Below are 15084 nucleotides of genomic sequence, written 5' to 3'. Positions count from 1 at the left end.
TGTTGAATCATATGCTGATGTGAACTAGATTATTGACTCTAGTGCAAGTGGGAGTCTGAAGGAAATATGCCCTAGAGGCAATAATAAAGTTATTATTTATTTCCTTATTTCATGATAGATGTTTATTATTCATGCTAGAATTGTATTAACCGGAAACATGATACATGTGTGAATACATAGACAAACATAGTGTCACTAGTATGCCTCTACTTGACTAGCTCGTGAATCAAAGATGGTTAAGTTTCCTAGCCATGGACAAAAGAGTTGTCATTTGATTAACGGGATCACATCATTAGGAGAATGATGTGATTGACTTGACCCATTCCGTTAGCTTAGCACACGATCGTTTAGTATGTTGCTACTGCTTTCTTCATGACTTATACATGTTCCTGTGACTATGAGATTATGCAACTCCCGTTTACTAGAGGAACACTTTGTGTGCTACCAAACGTCACAACGTAACTGGGTGATTATAAAGGTGCTCTACAGGTGTCTCCGAAGGTACATGTTGGGTTGGCGTATTTCGAGATTAGGTTTTGTCACTCCGATTGTCGGAGAGGTATCTCTGGGCCCTCTCGGTAATACACATCACTTAAGCCTTGCAAGCATTGCAACTAATGAGTTAGTTGTGGGATGATGTATTACGGAACGAGTAAAGAGACTTGCCGGTAACGAGATTGAACTAGGTATTGGATACCGACGATCGAATCTCGGGAAAGTAACATACCGATGACAAAGGGAACAACGTATGTTGTTATGAGGTTTGACCGATAAAGATCTTCGTAGAATATGTAGGAGCCAATATGAACATTCAGGTTTCACTATTGGTTATTGACCGGAAACAGTTCTAGGTCATGTCTACATAGTTCTCGAACCCGTAGGGTCCGCACGCTTAAGGTTTCAATGACAGTTATATTATGAGTTTATGAGTTTTGATGTACCGAAGGAGTTCGGAGTCCCGGATGAGATCGGGGACATGTCGAGGAGTCTCGAAATGGTTGAGACGTAAAGATCGATATATTGGACGACTATATTCGGAGTTCGGAAAGGTTCCGAGTGATTCGGGTATTTTTCGGAGTACCGGAGAGTTACGGAAATTCGCCGGGGAGTATATGGGCCTTATTGGGCCATACGGGAATAGAGGAGAGAGGCCGAAAGGAAGGAGGCGCGCAGCCCCCCTTTGGTCCGAATTGGACAAGGGGTGCGGCCCCCCTTTTCTTCCTCCTCTCCCCCTCTTTCCCCCTTCTCCTACTCCAACAAGGAAGGAGGGAGTCCTACTCCCGGTGGGAGTAGGACTCCCCTTGGCGCGCCCCCTCCTAGGGCCGGCCTCCTCCCCCCTTGCTCCTTTATATACGGGGGCAGGGGGGCACCCCACGACAACACACAAGTTGATCTACGGATCGTTCCTTAGCCGTGTGCGGTGCCCCCCTCCACCATATTCCACCTCGGTCATATCGTCGCGGAGTTTAGGCGAAGCCCTGCGCCGGTAGAACATCACCATCGTCACCACGCCGTCGTGCTGACGGAACTCATCCCCGACGCTTTGCTGGATTGGAGCCCGGGGAACGTCATCGAGCTGAACGTGTGCTGAACACGGAGGTGCCGTACGTTCGGTGCTTGGATCGGTCGAGTCGTGAAGACGTATGACTACATCAACCGCGTTGTGATAACGCTTCCGCTTACGGTCTACGAGGGTACGTGGACAATACTCTCCTCTCTCGTTGCTATGCCATCACCATGATCTTGCATGTGCGTAGGATTTTTTTGAAATTACTACGTTCCCCAACAGGACGGAGGATAGAGGCCAGCTTGCGGGCGAGCTCACTGGAGGTCCCCAACGATGACTCGATGACAAGCCGGCGCCCTTGTCCGCGTGGTCCATGCGACATGACCCTAGAGCAGGCGCATGCGCACTTCGACACCGTCATGATAGAGGAGCAGTCGGCACCGCAACTGTTCAGTTAGCGTTCCGGCAGGCGCATGAGGAGCAACAATACAACCTCGCCCCCTCGTGCATCACCGACTAGCAGAGGGCCAAATCTACGGTGAGTTAGGAGGTCGTGGCGGCCATGGTCACGGAGAACCCTAATTTTGTTGAGGAGGAGCGGGCGCTATACGAGGCGGTCACGAGCGGGAACACCAACAGGTGTGGGTCGTTGGCGCCGATACGACGACGAGGCCGACACGTCCACATCCATCGTCGACCTCACCTCCACCGGCGATGGCCAGATCACGGACTCCGACAAGGAGTAGGGTATGGGAGACGGCGACCCCTTGTGTCCCATGTCCTACTCTTCCTCCCGGCGGCCGCACCTTCACTTCGCGGGGTTCACGACCGTCGAACATTGACACGAAAGGGAACAACAAGAATATGGAGGGCGAACGGCGGCGAAGATTTAGAATAGGTTACAGATGCTTTTGTTTTGTGAAATATGTCAAAAAATGTAATTATTGTGGTTCGGTTGTAATAAAAATCACCCGGTTGTTTAAATCCAGTTTGAAATGTATGCGGACAGGTTGACCTGCTACTGTATGACCGTCGGCAGACAAGTACAATGTTAATTTTAGGGTTCGCGTTGGAGATGCCCTTATTTGTGTTAAAAATAAATATAAATAAAAACCTTAGGAAAAGTCAATGAGGGCGTGAAACTTTCGGGCCGCAACCATCCAAGCTGGAATGTCGAATCTCCTCTCCCGCAAGAACAGAACAGATACGATACATATTAGTGCTACGCGCAGCGCAGTCGATCACCTCCCGTGTATATATAACTCCAGCACGGGCAAGGTGCACAAGACGGACAAAGAAGCAGTAACACATGGACGCGCTCTTCGAGCAGCTCTCCGCCGTCGCCGACATGGCTCTCGACGGCCGGGGCTTCGACACGGCGCGGCTCGCCGGCGTCCTCGCGCTCTTCGAGGTCGAGGCGCACGCCTCGTGGGCGGCGGCCGAGGCGGAGCACGAGGCCGTGGCCCGGGGCACCGAGGCGGCCGTGGAGACCGCCCAGGGCCACCTGAACGCCGTCATGGGCGCGGCCGTCGGCTCGTCCGGCGAGGCCGACGCGCTGTCCGCGGCCACGGCGGCGATGGATTTGGCCTTCAAGGCGACGTCCGGGACACGCCCCTCGTGAGACCGAGCGGGAAAGATCGATGCGCGCACGCACCGCAAGATCGATCGATATACTCCCGGCCATGAGCATGTATGTATGTGCCTGGCTGCATGGCTGGTCTATGAGATTATGACTATGATGATATGTACTCGTATGGTCCGTATGGACACCAGAGCTAGTGAGCAGAGCACCTGTGTTTGTTGACCTCGTGTCCATGGCTGTGCGCATCGGCATGTGTGTTGTGAACTTGTGATGTCCGAACGGATGCACCACCAGACGACCAGGTGCGACCTGCGAGTGCACGGGTCCAACAGGTGGCGACAGTGAACCGCGAGCGGAAAAACCGCGCCTTGCCAGTTTCCGGCGCAGCAGAGCGTGCCGCCACTCCGACGCCTTCCTCGGCGCCTCCCCCCCGACCCCCGCACTCCCCTTCCGCTTCCCCCAGATTCCCAATCCCCCCCAAACCCCGCACCCAAAATTCGAATCCCGCGCCTCCCCATCCCTCGCCCGCCGCCGATGCCCTCCTCCAAGCGCCCCTCGCCGCGCGCGTCCGCCGAGATGGAGGACGACGCGTCCGCCGACGCCGACGCCGGCCTCCGCGCCTCCCCGCCCCGCCCCAGCAAGCGCTCCAAGTCCCGCTCCCGCTCCGGCGACCGCCGCCGCTCGCCCAACCCTAACCCTAGGCCCCGCGCCGACTACTACGGCTCGGCGCCCTCCCGCAAGAGCGAGCGTAAGCGCAAGCCCCGCTCCTTCCCGGACTCCGCCTTGCTCTCCCAGGCCATCGCGCCCGCCTCTTCCTCGGGCGGCGGCGGCGGCCTCGGCCTCGGCGGCCACGGGGCCGCCCAGAAGCTCTGGACCGACGCCGACGAGATCGCGCTGCTCAACGGCGCCATCTCCTTCCGGGCGCGATACGGCATCGCGCCACGCCTTCCCGACGTGGAGGGTCTCTACGAGTCCCTCAGGGACAACCTCTCGTCGCACATCAACCAGGCCAAGGTCTACTACAAGCTCAAGCGGCTCAAGAGCAAGTTCTGTAACACGGCGCTGCCGCCCACCAGCACCCCGCATGAGCGACGGGTGCGCGCCCTCTCTGCTGACCTCTGGGGCACCGAGGTCGCTCCTTCAGCAGAGGATCTCCCAGAAGCAGAAGAGCCCGAGGAGGAGGAGGAGGCAGATGAGGAATATACTGGCGCGGTTGTGCCTGTGGCGGTGTCGGCGAGGCTGCCGTTGGTGAGCGAGCTGCTCGGTGAGTACTGGAGGAGGAATGGGCGTGCCATGTCAGGAGTGTCACTGGAGAAGGGTTTGGGGTTGCTTGGTGCAGAGGAGGGCAATGTAGCTGAGACTAGATGGAGGAGGCAGCTTGATGCCGAGATGCGCACACAGTTGCGCCGACATGATTTGGCAAAGGAGGTCTTCGGCTTGCTCAGCGACACCATCAAAGGCCTAGGGCCTTAGCCCGGGGTACAAATCCTGCAATCTCCTGCCCTCTGTAAAACAGAGTGTTTTCTTCTGCACTTTAACTTGCCTTGAACTCATTTGGTTTCATTTTCTGCTTATCGTCAGTTCAATACTGGATTAAACTAGAGTGTTTTGTTCAAACTTAAAGTCGTGAACTGGCATGTTGATTGAAGTGCACACATTTGGGATTAAACTCGAAAATAAGCATGGTTATTTTATTATGTAAAATTGTATTGGTGGTAGGAGTTCTCTTCCCCATTGGTTAAATAGCCATTTTCTTTTCTAAGATCATTACATTAGGAAGTTTTGGCATATTCTTGATAAGCTAGTTTTGGAGTTTGGATTCGTAAGCATTGAAGCCACTGAATGACATTCTGTTGAACACTAGTATGGTGTGTTCACTATTGTGGTTCAGTTGTCATACCTGATAGCTTGCATGTCTATTTTGCTATACTTAACAAATAACAAAGTAGAATTGTATTTACAGTTTGTTTTCTTGCAGTCCTATCTCTAAGGTCATTACATTAGGAAGTTGTGGCATATTTTCGATAAGCTAGTTTATGAATTTGGATTCATAAACATTGAAGCCACTGGACGACATTCTGTTGAACACTAGTATGGTGTTCACTAGTGTGATTCAGTTGTCCTGCATGATAGCTTGCATGTCTGTCTGCTTTACTATACTTAGCAAAGTAGAGTTGTATCTGCAATTTGGTTTCTTCCAGTCCTATCTGTGGCATCGAAGTAGCCAACTTACTTTTCTGCGAGCAGTAAGTTTGCACTTCTTTTCTAAAATCATGTCCTACTAGTATGCAGTGTTTACTATTGTGATTAAATTGTCCTACGTGATTCAGCTTCCGTGTCTGCTTTACTACACATAGCAAAGTAGAATTGTGTCTGCAATTTTGTTTCTTCCAGTCCTATCTGTGGCATCAAAGTATTCCACTTCCTTTTCTGCGAGCAGTAAGCATGCACAACTTTTAAAAATCCTGTTGCACTAGTATAACTAAAGATGGGAAGGTTTTCTATAGACCTATACCGATGCTGGTCTGAGGAAGTTGTGGTTCCTTCTGGATTCAGCTTACTTTGGCCTAATTAGGTTATATTGTCTCTTACTCTATGTTTTTAAGGCGGTAAGGCGAGGCGAGGCGCTGGGGGGGCGCCTCACTGCCTAAGCGCTGAGGCATAAGGCGAGGCGACGCCTTAGAGACTTGTAAGCAACAGAATTAAGTAGAATTTGGTAGGCATTAAGCAACTAGGCATACAGCCATACACACCTTGCAACTGATTGTTGTAGAGCCCCCATCCTCTTTGCACTTGCTTTTCTCCCCAACAGAATTCTGCATCAACATGAAGTCATGAACAAATATGTTAGAATAATGTATCACTTACCAGTGCACATTCCACAAAAAATAGAAATAAAAGTGAGGCAGCGAACAAAAGTGGAAAGAAAGATAGCAAGTATGAGTGCAACTGCAATCTGCAATGCATGGCATATTACATAACCATTAACCAATTCAAATGACACAAGTCCAGTAGTCCACATAAGACAAACAGAATAATAGATAATTCCAGCATAGCAAAAGGGATAAAGGTGGCCAGCTCAGCTCTCTCATGTCTCTCCACTCTCAAAGTCTCAATCAAAAGTCATCATCATCAAACTCATTGGCATTGGTGTTGTCTTCACCATCTTGGTCAACATTAGTTGGCTCTTGATCGTCATTGCTCACATCATCATCATCCTCAACGTAGTCTGAATCCTCCCCCTCCGCATTGGGCATACTGTTGCTCTTGCTTGTTGTTGCTGTACTGCAGAGGAGGAGGAGCTGCTGGACAGGAGGATGAGGAGGAGCTGCTGGACAGGAGGAAGAGGAGGAGCTGCTGGAGAGGAGGAACCGTTGGAGAGGAGGGGGAGGAGCTGCTGGAGAGGAGGAGGAATCAGATCTGCTGGAGAGGAGCCACTGAAGAGAAGGAGGGGGAGGAGTGTGTGGATTGGGGGCTGTTTCTCTCTCTCTCTTTCTCCCCTCTTACCTGTTGGCGCCAACATGATTCCAGTTTCCCGCCAAAACTCTGTTTCCCGCCTAAAACAGCTCCCCTGCCTGCCTGGCAAGCTAAGGCGTCCAAAATGGACTAAGGCAACGCCTCGGACGCCTAGGCAGACGCCTCGGACGCCTTATAGCTTAAGGCGGACGCCTTAGACACCCACCTAAGGCGAGGTGGACGCCTTGCCCTCGCAGGGCGCCCTGACGCCTAAGCGTCGCCTAGGCGACGCCTTAGGGACGCCTTGAAAACAGAGCTCTTACTCTCTTTCTTGTGAGTTTAGCAATGTGTTAAATTATAACATAATAACTTGTTAGTCTAGTTTAGTCTACCCGCAATGTGGAACTATACTGGTGGTTTGATTTCTTTCCCATCCAAGCTGTACCTTCACATCCTGGTTATAAGATATCATTTCGTCAGCACATTTTAGTGTAGTCTTGATGTGCTAGGTTAGGCATGGATTAATTTGAAACTGTTGGTATAAATCTTACTGGAAATATGCACGTCATGTTGAAGTATTGGGATTTAGGTTTTCAAAATGATGGTACACTTGTGTTTTCTCTGCTTGCAAAGCAGAACTGTGTTTGTAGTGTGGTTTATCCTTAATGGCAAGTAAAAAAAAATGAAGTATTTGAAGCAAGTCAAAATGGATTTCATATGATTATGAACTACTCCCTCCGTTCCTAAATATAAGTCTTTGTAGAGATTCCACTACGGACCACATACGGAGCAAAATGAGTGAATCTACACTCTAAATGCATTTATATACATCCGTATGTGGTCCATAGTGAAATGTCTACAAAGACTTATATTTAGGAACGGAGGGAGTATTATTTTCTCCAAATATTGCTTTTGGTAGGATGAGTGAATGCTATTCTTTGTGCTAGCTAGACTTCCTTGCTAAGGCAAGGTAGGATGTCTTAAAGTGTCATCATTTTGGACAATACAAAGCACATGGCGTTGCTGATTCAAAGAAAAGTATTTGCCAACCTAGGCAAGAGGATCCAACAATTGTATCTGTGCCAGAAATCAACTAAACGGATGCTTAACAGTAGTATGCCTTTCATGCACTTTGTACATCCCTACTCTGTGGTGCTGCATGAGTAGTGCTGCAGGATAGCGTTTGAAGAGAAAATTGACTCTTGGATTTTGGTCTAATTTTCAGATGTAAATTAAATTGATAAATTATGCATGTCCAATATGTTACATATGCATTGTTTGCACACATTAGTGTGACAGCTTAAGAAAATTAGGCACAAAATGAGTTCATTTTTAGCATTTGAATAGGAAAGATTGCCTGGATCCAACATGTTGTTTTAGTACCGAGCCACAAGGTTACTGTGGCTCCTTTAGGCAAGGGGAGGGCTGCTTGGCCTGAGGTGCCCTTGAAACATTCATGGACCCACCAAGTCGTTGCTTTTCTAGTTATCTTTTTGTACCTTGGACTTCCATCTCCATGGGTTTCTTTAGCCTCACCCAGACATGCGCTCCTAGCTTAGCTACTTGAATTCGAATGCATGGGGCATGGTCATGTAGAACTAACATTACCTTATTATGTTGAATGGACCAACATCACATTGTAGGATTTGCCATGCAGAGAGTTGCGTCCTCCCGAGATCAGATGCAATGCTCTAGTTTTACCTTGTGTCTGCATGCCACCTTTGTCGCGTGGGCACTCTTATTTTACCTCGTGCTTGCGATGCTAAGCACTCTTATTTTGACATGGTATTGGTATGTGGATGTGAATGGGATCAGTGATGTTAGTTCCCATTCGCACAAAGTGTATTAGTGCCATTTTACCCTCAGTAATGCTAGACCCACGAGGGTTTACGTAATTGTTTTACGTACAGGCTGACTTGTAAGATTAGGATTGGAAGTGGGGGGTGAAGGGCCCCACCCCAGTGAAAATCAGGGGGGCGATTAGGATTAGGATTTGGCAAGTTACACAACCCTTTGTAGGTGTTTACGTAGGTTTAGCATTTTCGTTTTATCCTTTAAGCTCAGGTTCAGCACGCATATATATTTTTATGTGTTCCATATTTTACGTCAAGGCAACTATTAATACCCACCATAGGGGTTGTTTTTTTATAACCAAATCATTTTGTTTATACAATACACAATAATCTGTGCGGTAAAGTCTATGCCTTCGGCAATAGGAATGATTGTGTTAGTTGAAAATTGACACATAAATACTTTTTTGGCAATTCAGATGCTTGTTGGTTGTACCATTTTTTATAAGCACCTCTTATAAAGTTCTAAGCAAGGTCCTACAAAGCCCAATCTTGACTCATTCACCAAAGATCAGAGCAACCGCAATTAAAATACAGATAATGTATTGTGATCTCACATGGTTTTGTGACCCACATGGATACGTAAATTAACCGACTTGAATAAATGAGAGGAGCCGCTAGCCAATAATAGCCACTCTAAATTCTATAGATGTTTAGAATTGTACCATGATTTCTCATGTCCCGGACATCATGTTGGCATGGTCTTAATCAATCCCCGCACCATTATATTGGGGTAAACACTCTAATTCCTACTTCACAGCTTGGCTGTTCTACTTGCACGTCAAAGCTCCCCCAATTATCTAGGCTTGATAACCCATTCACATGATTAAGGTGGGTGATACGTAGTCAACAATAGACCCGATGGTCACATCGATAGGTTAGATTTGTCCGCCTGAAATTTGGGCCTATTCGTTTGGGACTGCCCAGCTTAGGGCAACTCCAATGCCGTGCACCAAAACGCCCCTAGATGTTCGGACCGCATGGCCCGGACACTGCCATCCAACGACGTGCACTAAACGTCCGGGGACCAGTCCGGGTGTCCGAATTCCTCTAAACCGGTACCAAACCTGGGGAACGTTTGGGGGAGTCCGGATGTCCGCCTGGCCCACTTGTTAGTTGGACTGCATCTCTCCACACCCCATGTGCTTTTTCCTCAAGGTCCACATGGCCCACCCTGCTGTCCGAATTTGATTCTTATTTGATGTCTACGGTTGGATGATACTTGATAGGCTCCGCTACCGCTGTCCGACATGTCCGGACGTGTCCGCGGACATTTGGTGTGTCTGTTTTGATGCACGCCGTTGGAGTTGCCCGTAGGTGTGAACTCAAGTGGGTAACAACTACCCACAAGTTTATTTCCATTCTATGGTACTGCTTAATACTGAGCCGAGTTTCATATGCTCCAGTGCTCCTTGGCCTCTTATCTTGAACTTTGCTTAGCCCTAAACTCATGCTTAGGTCCTCTTGGCATTATCAGTTATCATTGCATGTTTTGGTATTTTGGTTGCATATATCCATTCGAGCCTAACACCTTTGTGTATTTTGGTTGCATATATCCATTCGAGCCTAACACCTTTGTGTCATGTACGCTCTCTCATTCAAATCCTACTACCATGTCAAGGAGATGTTTGGGAGGTATTACGATATCCTTTGAGAACTAGTTGGTGTGCGGTTGGGTGGTGGTGTGTGTGTGTGTGGTGGTGGTGGTGGTGGGGGTGGGGGGTAGTGGTCATGTTTCCTGTCATGAATTGTATAATGCTTTCACGTGCTATTATTATTTATGGAATGAATGCATAAAAGGAAAATCAATAATCCCTTTAGAAAGCAACAGGAAATGGAGAGCTATCAAATTATACATGTTTACATCTAATAATCCCTTCCCAGCCAAATGGAGAGCTATCAATAATCCCTTTTGAAAACACCTGACTATTTTAACCAGAAATTTTTTCTGCAGTACTTCCTATTCACGAGGCATTATTTCAAATATTATTTCTATTAATCAGCCCATTTTCCTACTTAGCCATTTAAATTGCAGTACAAGTGGAATGTCCTTTGACCACTTTACATCTAATAATATCATTCGTATGCGATCTGCTCAGAATGCCTTGAAATTTGTAACCTGGGGAGGGGTACAGTTAAGTTGTAACATATCATGTGTTTATGCTCTTTGTTACCGTCGACAGGAATAGCAAGGAATGGATTTATCTAGAACAGTTTCCTTTGCAAATGTTCTACTTGCCTCGAGTTACAGTACTATCATGTTTATACACATGGGCACACAATATTTCCCAAAAATATATCCTGCAAATAACTTTTGGCTGGGAAGCTATGGTGTATAAATTGCAGCATTTCATTCTTTATAGAAGTAATTGTCATGCAGTTGTCCTTGTTTATTCTCAAATACTACCTTGAATTGCCATGTTGATAATGAGCTTCCTGTTACTGCTTTTCCAAGCAAAATTATGAAAATGCCAAATCTTTCTTAAATTGCTAATATTGCACCTGCCGTGATAGATGACCTAGTACTGAAGGTGGATAGTTGGACAAATCCTGAGAAACCATATCGTTAGTCTCTTTGCTCAATAATGGTCAATGAGGCCTACACTTTTTCTTGTTACACATGATAATTAGTTTTATAAATACTCCCTCCGCCCCATAATGTAAGACGTTTTTGCAAGCTGTTGCATTTTGGGACGGAGGGAGTAGTAGTTTAAATACTGACTAAGTACAATACAGAACAAAAACATGGTCGACGGCGGTTTGGCCTTTGTGTCTGCATTGGGAAGCGCGCGCGCGCGGGGGGGGGGGGGGGGGGGGGGGGGGGGGGGTGGGGACGGACGAATACATGCTGCTACAAATAATGTCGTTATCTTTGTTGCGTTAATTCCCAAATTCCAGTATATACATCTTTTCACTGAGATGACCTTTTTGGAAATTTGTGAATTCCATTTGTGATAAATAGGCCCATGTTAATTCAGCTTTAGCTCACTGGAAATGGTTTCAGTCTTAGCTTTTATAAATGGATCTGATTTTTCCTATTCTCAGCTGTTTTTTAAATGTGTCTGCTGTTACCATGTTGGTATTTTGCCTTTTCCTGTGATGCTGTTTGCAGAGTTTGTTTTATTGCCATTGCAGTAAAATGGTCTTAAAAGTGAATGTGTGCTGTTCTGTCTCTGTAATTTCCTGCATACACATCTGGCTTGTAACTGCAAGTTATGTAGTCCCTCCGATCCATATTAGTTGTCGCTGAAATGGATTTATGTAGACGTATTTCAGTGCTAGATACATCTGTTTTTGAGCGACAATTAATATGGATTGGAGGGAGTAGGATTCAGCGTATTTTTCTCTCAGAAGGTGTCATATGCTTGCTAATAATATGCTGTTGTACTTGTTAGCACCAAACTATACTTGATTCCCCTCATTTCATGTTTATCACCAACCTCAGTAGTGATATTCTATTCTGTCATCCCCCTAGGTGGCAAACGGGTATTTGAAAGCCTGTATAGAGACCATTTTTGTTGTACCTTTCTAGTATTTATACAGTTTTTGTTCAAGTATAAAACTGCTTCTAAAGCTATTTCTTTTTTTTGCAGATGGCGTTCGGTGGAGTATATAGCTGGGGATACGCTAACCATCCGGTACCTGGTTGCTGACCACAAGGCCCTAACAGGGTGTCTATGGTGCCGGTTCATGCCTGACGCCTGATCAAGTGGAACTAGCTGATGCTTTTGCAAGGCACCCAGGTTGGGGGACACTTATTTTGCTAATCCGCTCGCCTCGTGTTCTAGATATATATGCTAAGGAATCCCGGTCCATGACATTGACACCTTTCGTATCGACGTCACGTTGTCTGTAAAATTGTAAATCATTTGCTAACTACTGCTACGATGCTAGGTCTGTTTGGGGGTGCAAGGATGTGACGTATCAATATTTCTGTTTGATTCCCAGCCTTCTGGACTCGTGATAATATGCACTTGCACATGATGCTTTATTGTGCCGTAGATCTGCCTGACTGAAAGTGTTCTCGTATCGGAGCCGCCGTGTCAGTTCAGCTTGATCTGCTTAAGTTTCTAGGCACAGGATGCCTTTCGCCTTGGCAGGCTTTTGTCACTGGTGGCAGATACTATTGCCGCCATATGAGGGCTGTAGAGGCGTAGGATTATTCGTTTTGCTTTCCAGCCCTATGGATTGGTGGGTTCTTTGTAGGCTGCTACTTCTCCAGAGCTGCGCCCGGGTGCGTGCTCCCTGGGGATTCACTTCAAAACCCACACCCTTCGTCGTCGGTTCCCTATCAGCGAAGCAACTGGAGGCTAATCATCATCACACAGATCAAGTTTGTTTTCAAATTCTACTCCATCATATCCATGTTGTTGAATGAACACTTGCAAATTGCAATACTTCTGCTGCTGCTGCTTGCTATCCGGAGAAGTCAGATTGGCTGACAGACAGGTGCTACGTCCTGTCCATTTCGGATGTTTCGTGCAGTTCTCACACATTACAGTATTATTGCGTGCCTAAAGTCGCCTAATCAGAGACCATTTTCGCCTTTTGAGAGAAGCCATCGGTGGATAACTGTATGTATGTGCACCCAGGGAGACAGCAACTGGTCCACGGCCACTAGCCCGGCCGGCTCGGCAGGCCGTTGCTGGCGCATGTTGTCAGGTGGGATCTCCACGGCCGATCACATGACACGATCACACGAACCATGTACCCCGGCCGAGTAGTTCATCTCGGACCAGTCAGTTGATTGGACCTGATTTAATTGGCTCGTGCGACGCATGATCAACTCATGCAAGTATGATCGATCAACCACCATATTCTCCTCGATCTTATTCAGTATAGTACAATAATGTGCACATCAACAAGCCGCAAAACCGCATTTTCTTGGGTACAATAATGGAGGGCAATCTCTTTCCGGCCACGAAACCTAAATATATTACTCCCTCTGTAAACTAATATAAGAGCGTTTAGATAACTAAAATAGTGATCTAAATGCTCTTATATTAGTTTACGGAGGGAGTACTACAAAACTGTCTCGTAGCTCAGGCAAAGAGCAAAAGGACCAGCAAAACAAGTGGAGGAAAAACACCGGGTTCTAGTGGCGTGCGTACGTCGTCCTATACTTTAATGCGCAAATGCACGTTAATCATGATGCATTACGCGGAAAACTTGCGCTGTCTGCCATGCAACGCCACCGGTCGATACATACGTCCACTACAAGGTGAAATGCAAAATGCTGGCTAGAGTGTACTTGTCTCCGTTGTCGGTCACTTCTACACACTGACCACGTAAGAGCCCAGGTATGTCTCCATGGAGATATCAGATATGCATTGCTTTTGTGATCTGGAGGCTCGATCCATCCAGGCCAATGCAATGTATGACTCCTGACTACGCATCCCATTATCGGGTTTGCGACGGATGCTATTCTCGGAATAATTAAAGAGGGAAAGAAACTGCAGTCAGTCCCACGGGCGAATCATCGTGGGTGGTGACTACTGACTAGTGTCACTAGCCAGCGTGCCAGAGTGCATGCGTCGATCTCCTCGTGTCAGCGTGCCAAATGGCCTGCAAATGCTCCTGTTAGGAGAGACTGAGCACTGCGAATGTTGTGGTCAGTCAGGTCACTGTTGGCTGGCCAGTTGAGCCGCAACACGTCCTGCTGGCCAGCTGCAGCCTGCAGGAGAACATATCCCGTGCCGTGACGCCGCCTTTTACGGCGATACCCTCGTACTAGAACGCTGGCGTGTGGAAAAGCATTCACATATATTTGCCTCAAGAGATCTCTCGTCTGATTCTCAAGAGAGAGAGAGAGAGAGAGAGAGATCTCGTCTAAACGGTTTTAAAACAGACCCAAAAGTTTCTATATTTATACAAGTTATACCATGTCAAGAGAAAAGGACAAGACAAATTTCTCTTCTCTTCAATGGATGCATATGGTCTTCTCGTTTTCCTTTGGATCACCTTTTAAGCAGACTTTCTCTATTTTTGAGGAATTCAAGGATCAAATTTTGATTTTGAATTAGATGACATGATATAGTAGCATTATGTCGACGTCATATTTTTTTTGGAAAATTTCATCACCGCTCACACCACCATTTCCACAGTGGTATCACGCTATCACCGGGCATGTTGTGATATACTGATGTAACCAGTATGTTCTCTCTCTCGCGCCTATTGGTTGCACCGAAAGGGCATCCGAATTAGTTAACCGATGCCCGCTAAAGTCGAAAAATTGAAGACGCACACACAAACTTGTGGACTTAGCATAGTGTCGGTGTCGTAACTCTTTTTTGGAAATTTTAATGACCATTCACACTATCGTTTCCACGTTGGTATCACACTATTAAGAGAGGAAATATCACGGGCCAAGTTGTGATATATATAGACAATATGTCCTCTCTCTCTCGCCTATTATCCGCGCGCACCGAAAGTGCATCCGAATTAAATGATGCGTGCTGAGAGTCGAAAAATCGAAGACGCGCGCATAGACAATTTTAGGATAGCTTTGATTAGAATGTCCATATTCTAGTGTTATCTTGTATGCTTTTGCACCAATATTGCCTACAGCTCACCCAATATATGTGCATAGAGTACAATCAAGTTGAGTAGTTGACAGTAAACTACTGATGGCAATTACTAAATAAAACCGATGAGGGCACCGCCTCCTTTTTCTCCTTTTTCTCTGTAAA

General features: G+C 47.0%; 2 protein-coding genes across 2 annotated transcripts; both read left to right on the top strand.

Annotated features, from left to right (window-relative positions):
- The first annotated feature begins 2791 nt into the window (after positions 1-2791).
- Positions 2792-3292, top strand: LOC123157391 (uncharacterized). The gene has a single exon (XM_044575668.1). It carries the CDS (start codon positions 2817-2819, stop codon positions 3126-3128), a length of 312 nt encoding a protein of 103 aa, XP_044431603.1. The 5' UTR covers positions 2792-2816; the 3' UTR covers positions 3129-3292.
- Positions 3293-3405: 113 nt separating this feature from the next.
- LOC123157390 (STOREKEEPER protein) lies at positions 3406-12342 on the top strand. The gene is made up of 2 exons (XM_044575667.1): positions 3406-4568; positions 11989-12342. Exon 1 carries the CDS (start codon positions 3624-3626, stop codon positions 4560-4562), a length of 939 nt encoding a protein of 312 aa, XP_044431602.1. The 5' UTR covers positions 3406-3623; the 3' UTR covers positions 4563-4568; positions 11989-12342.
- Positions 12343-15084: the final 2742 nt, after the last annotated feature.

The sequence above is a fragment of the Triticum aestivum genome, chromosome 7B (genome assembly GCF_018294505.1).
Source record: "Triticum aestivum cultivar Chinese Spring chromosome 7B, IWGSC CS RefSeq v2.1, whole genome shotgun sequence".
Lineage (NCBI taxonomy): Eukaryota > Viridiplantae > Streptophyta > Magnoliopsida > Poales > Poaceae > Triticum > Triticum aestivum.
The sequence above is the reverse complement of the archived record's forward strand: the minus strand, read 5'-3'. Positions and strand labels throughout refer to the sequence as shown.

Excerpts from the sequence above, each read along its gene's own strand:
- LOC123157391 (XM_044575668.1), top strand. The coding sequence starts at position 2,817 with ATGGACGCGCTCTTCGAGCAGCTCTCCGCCGTCGCCGACATGGCTCTC.
- LOC123157390 (XM_044575667.1), top strand. The coding sequence starts at position 3,624 with ATGCCCTCCTCCAAGCGCCCCTCGCCGCGCGCGTCCGCCGAGATGGAG.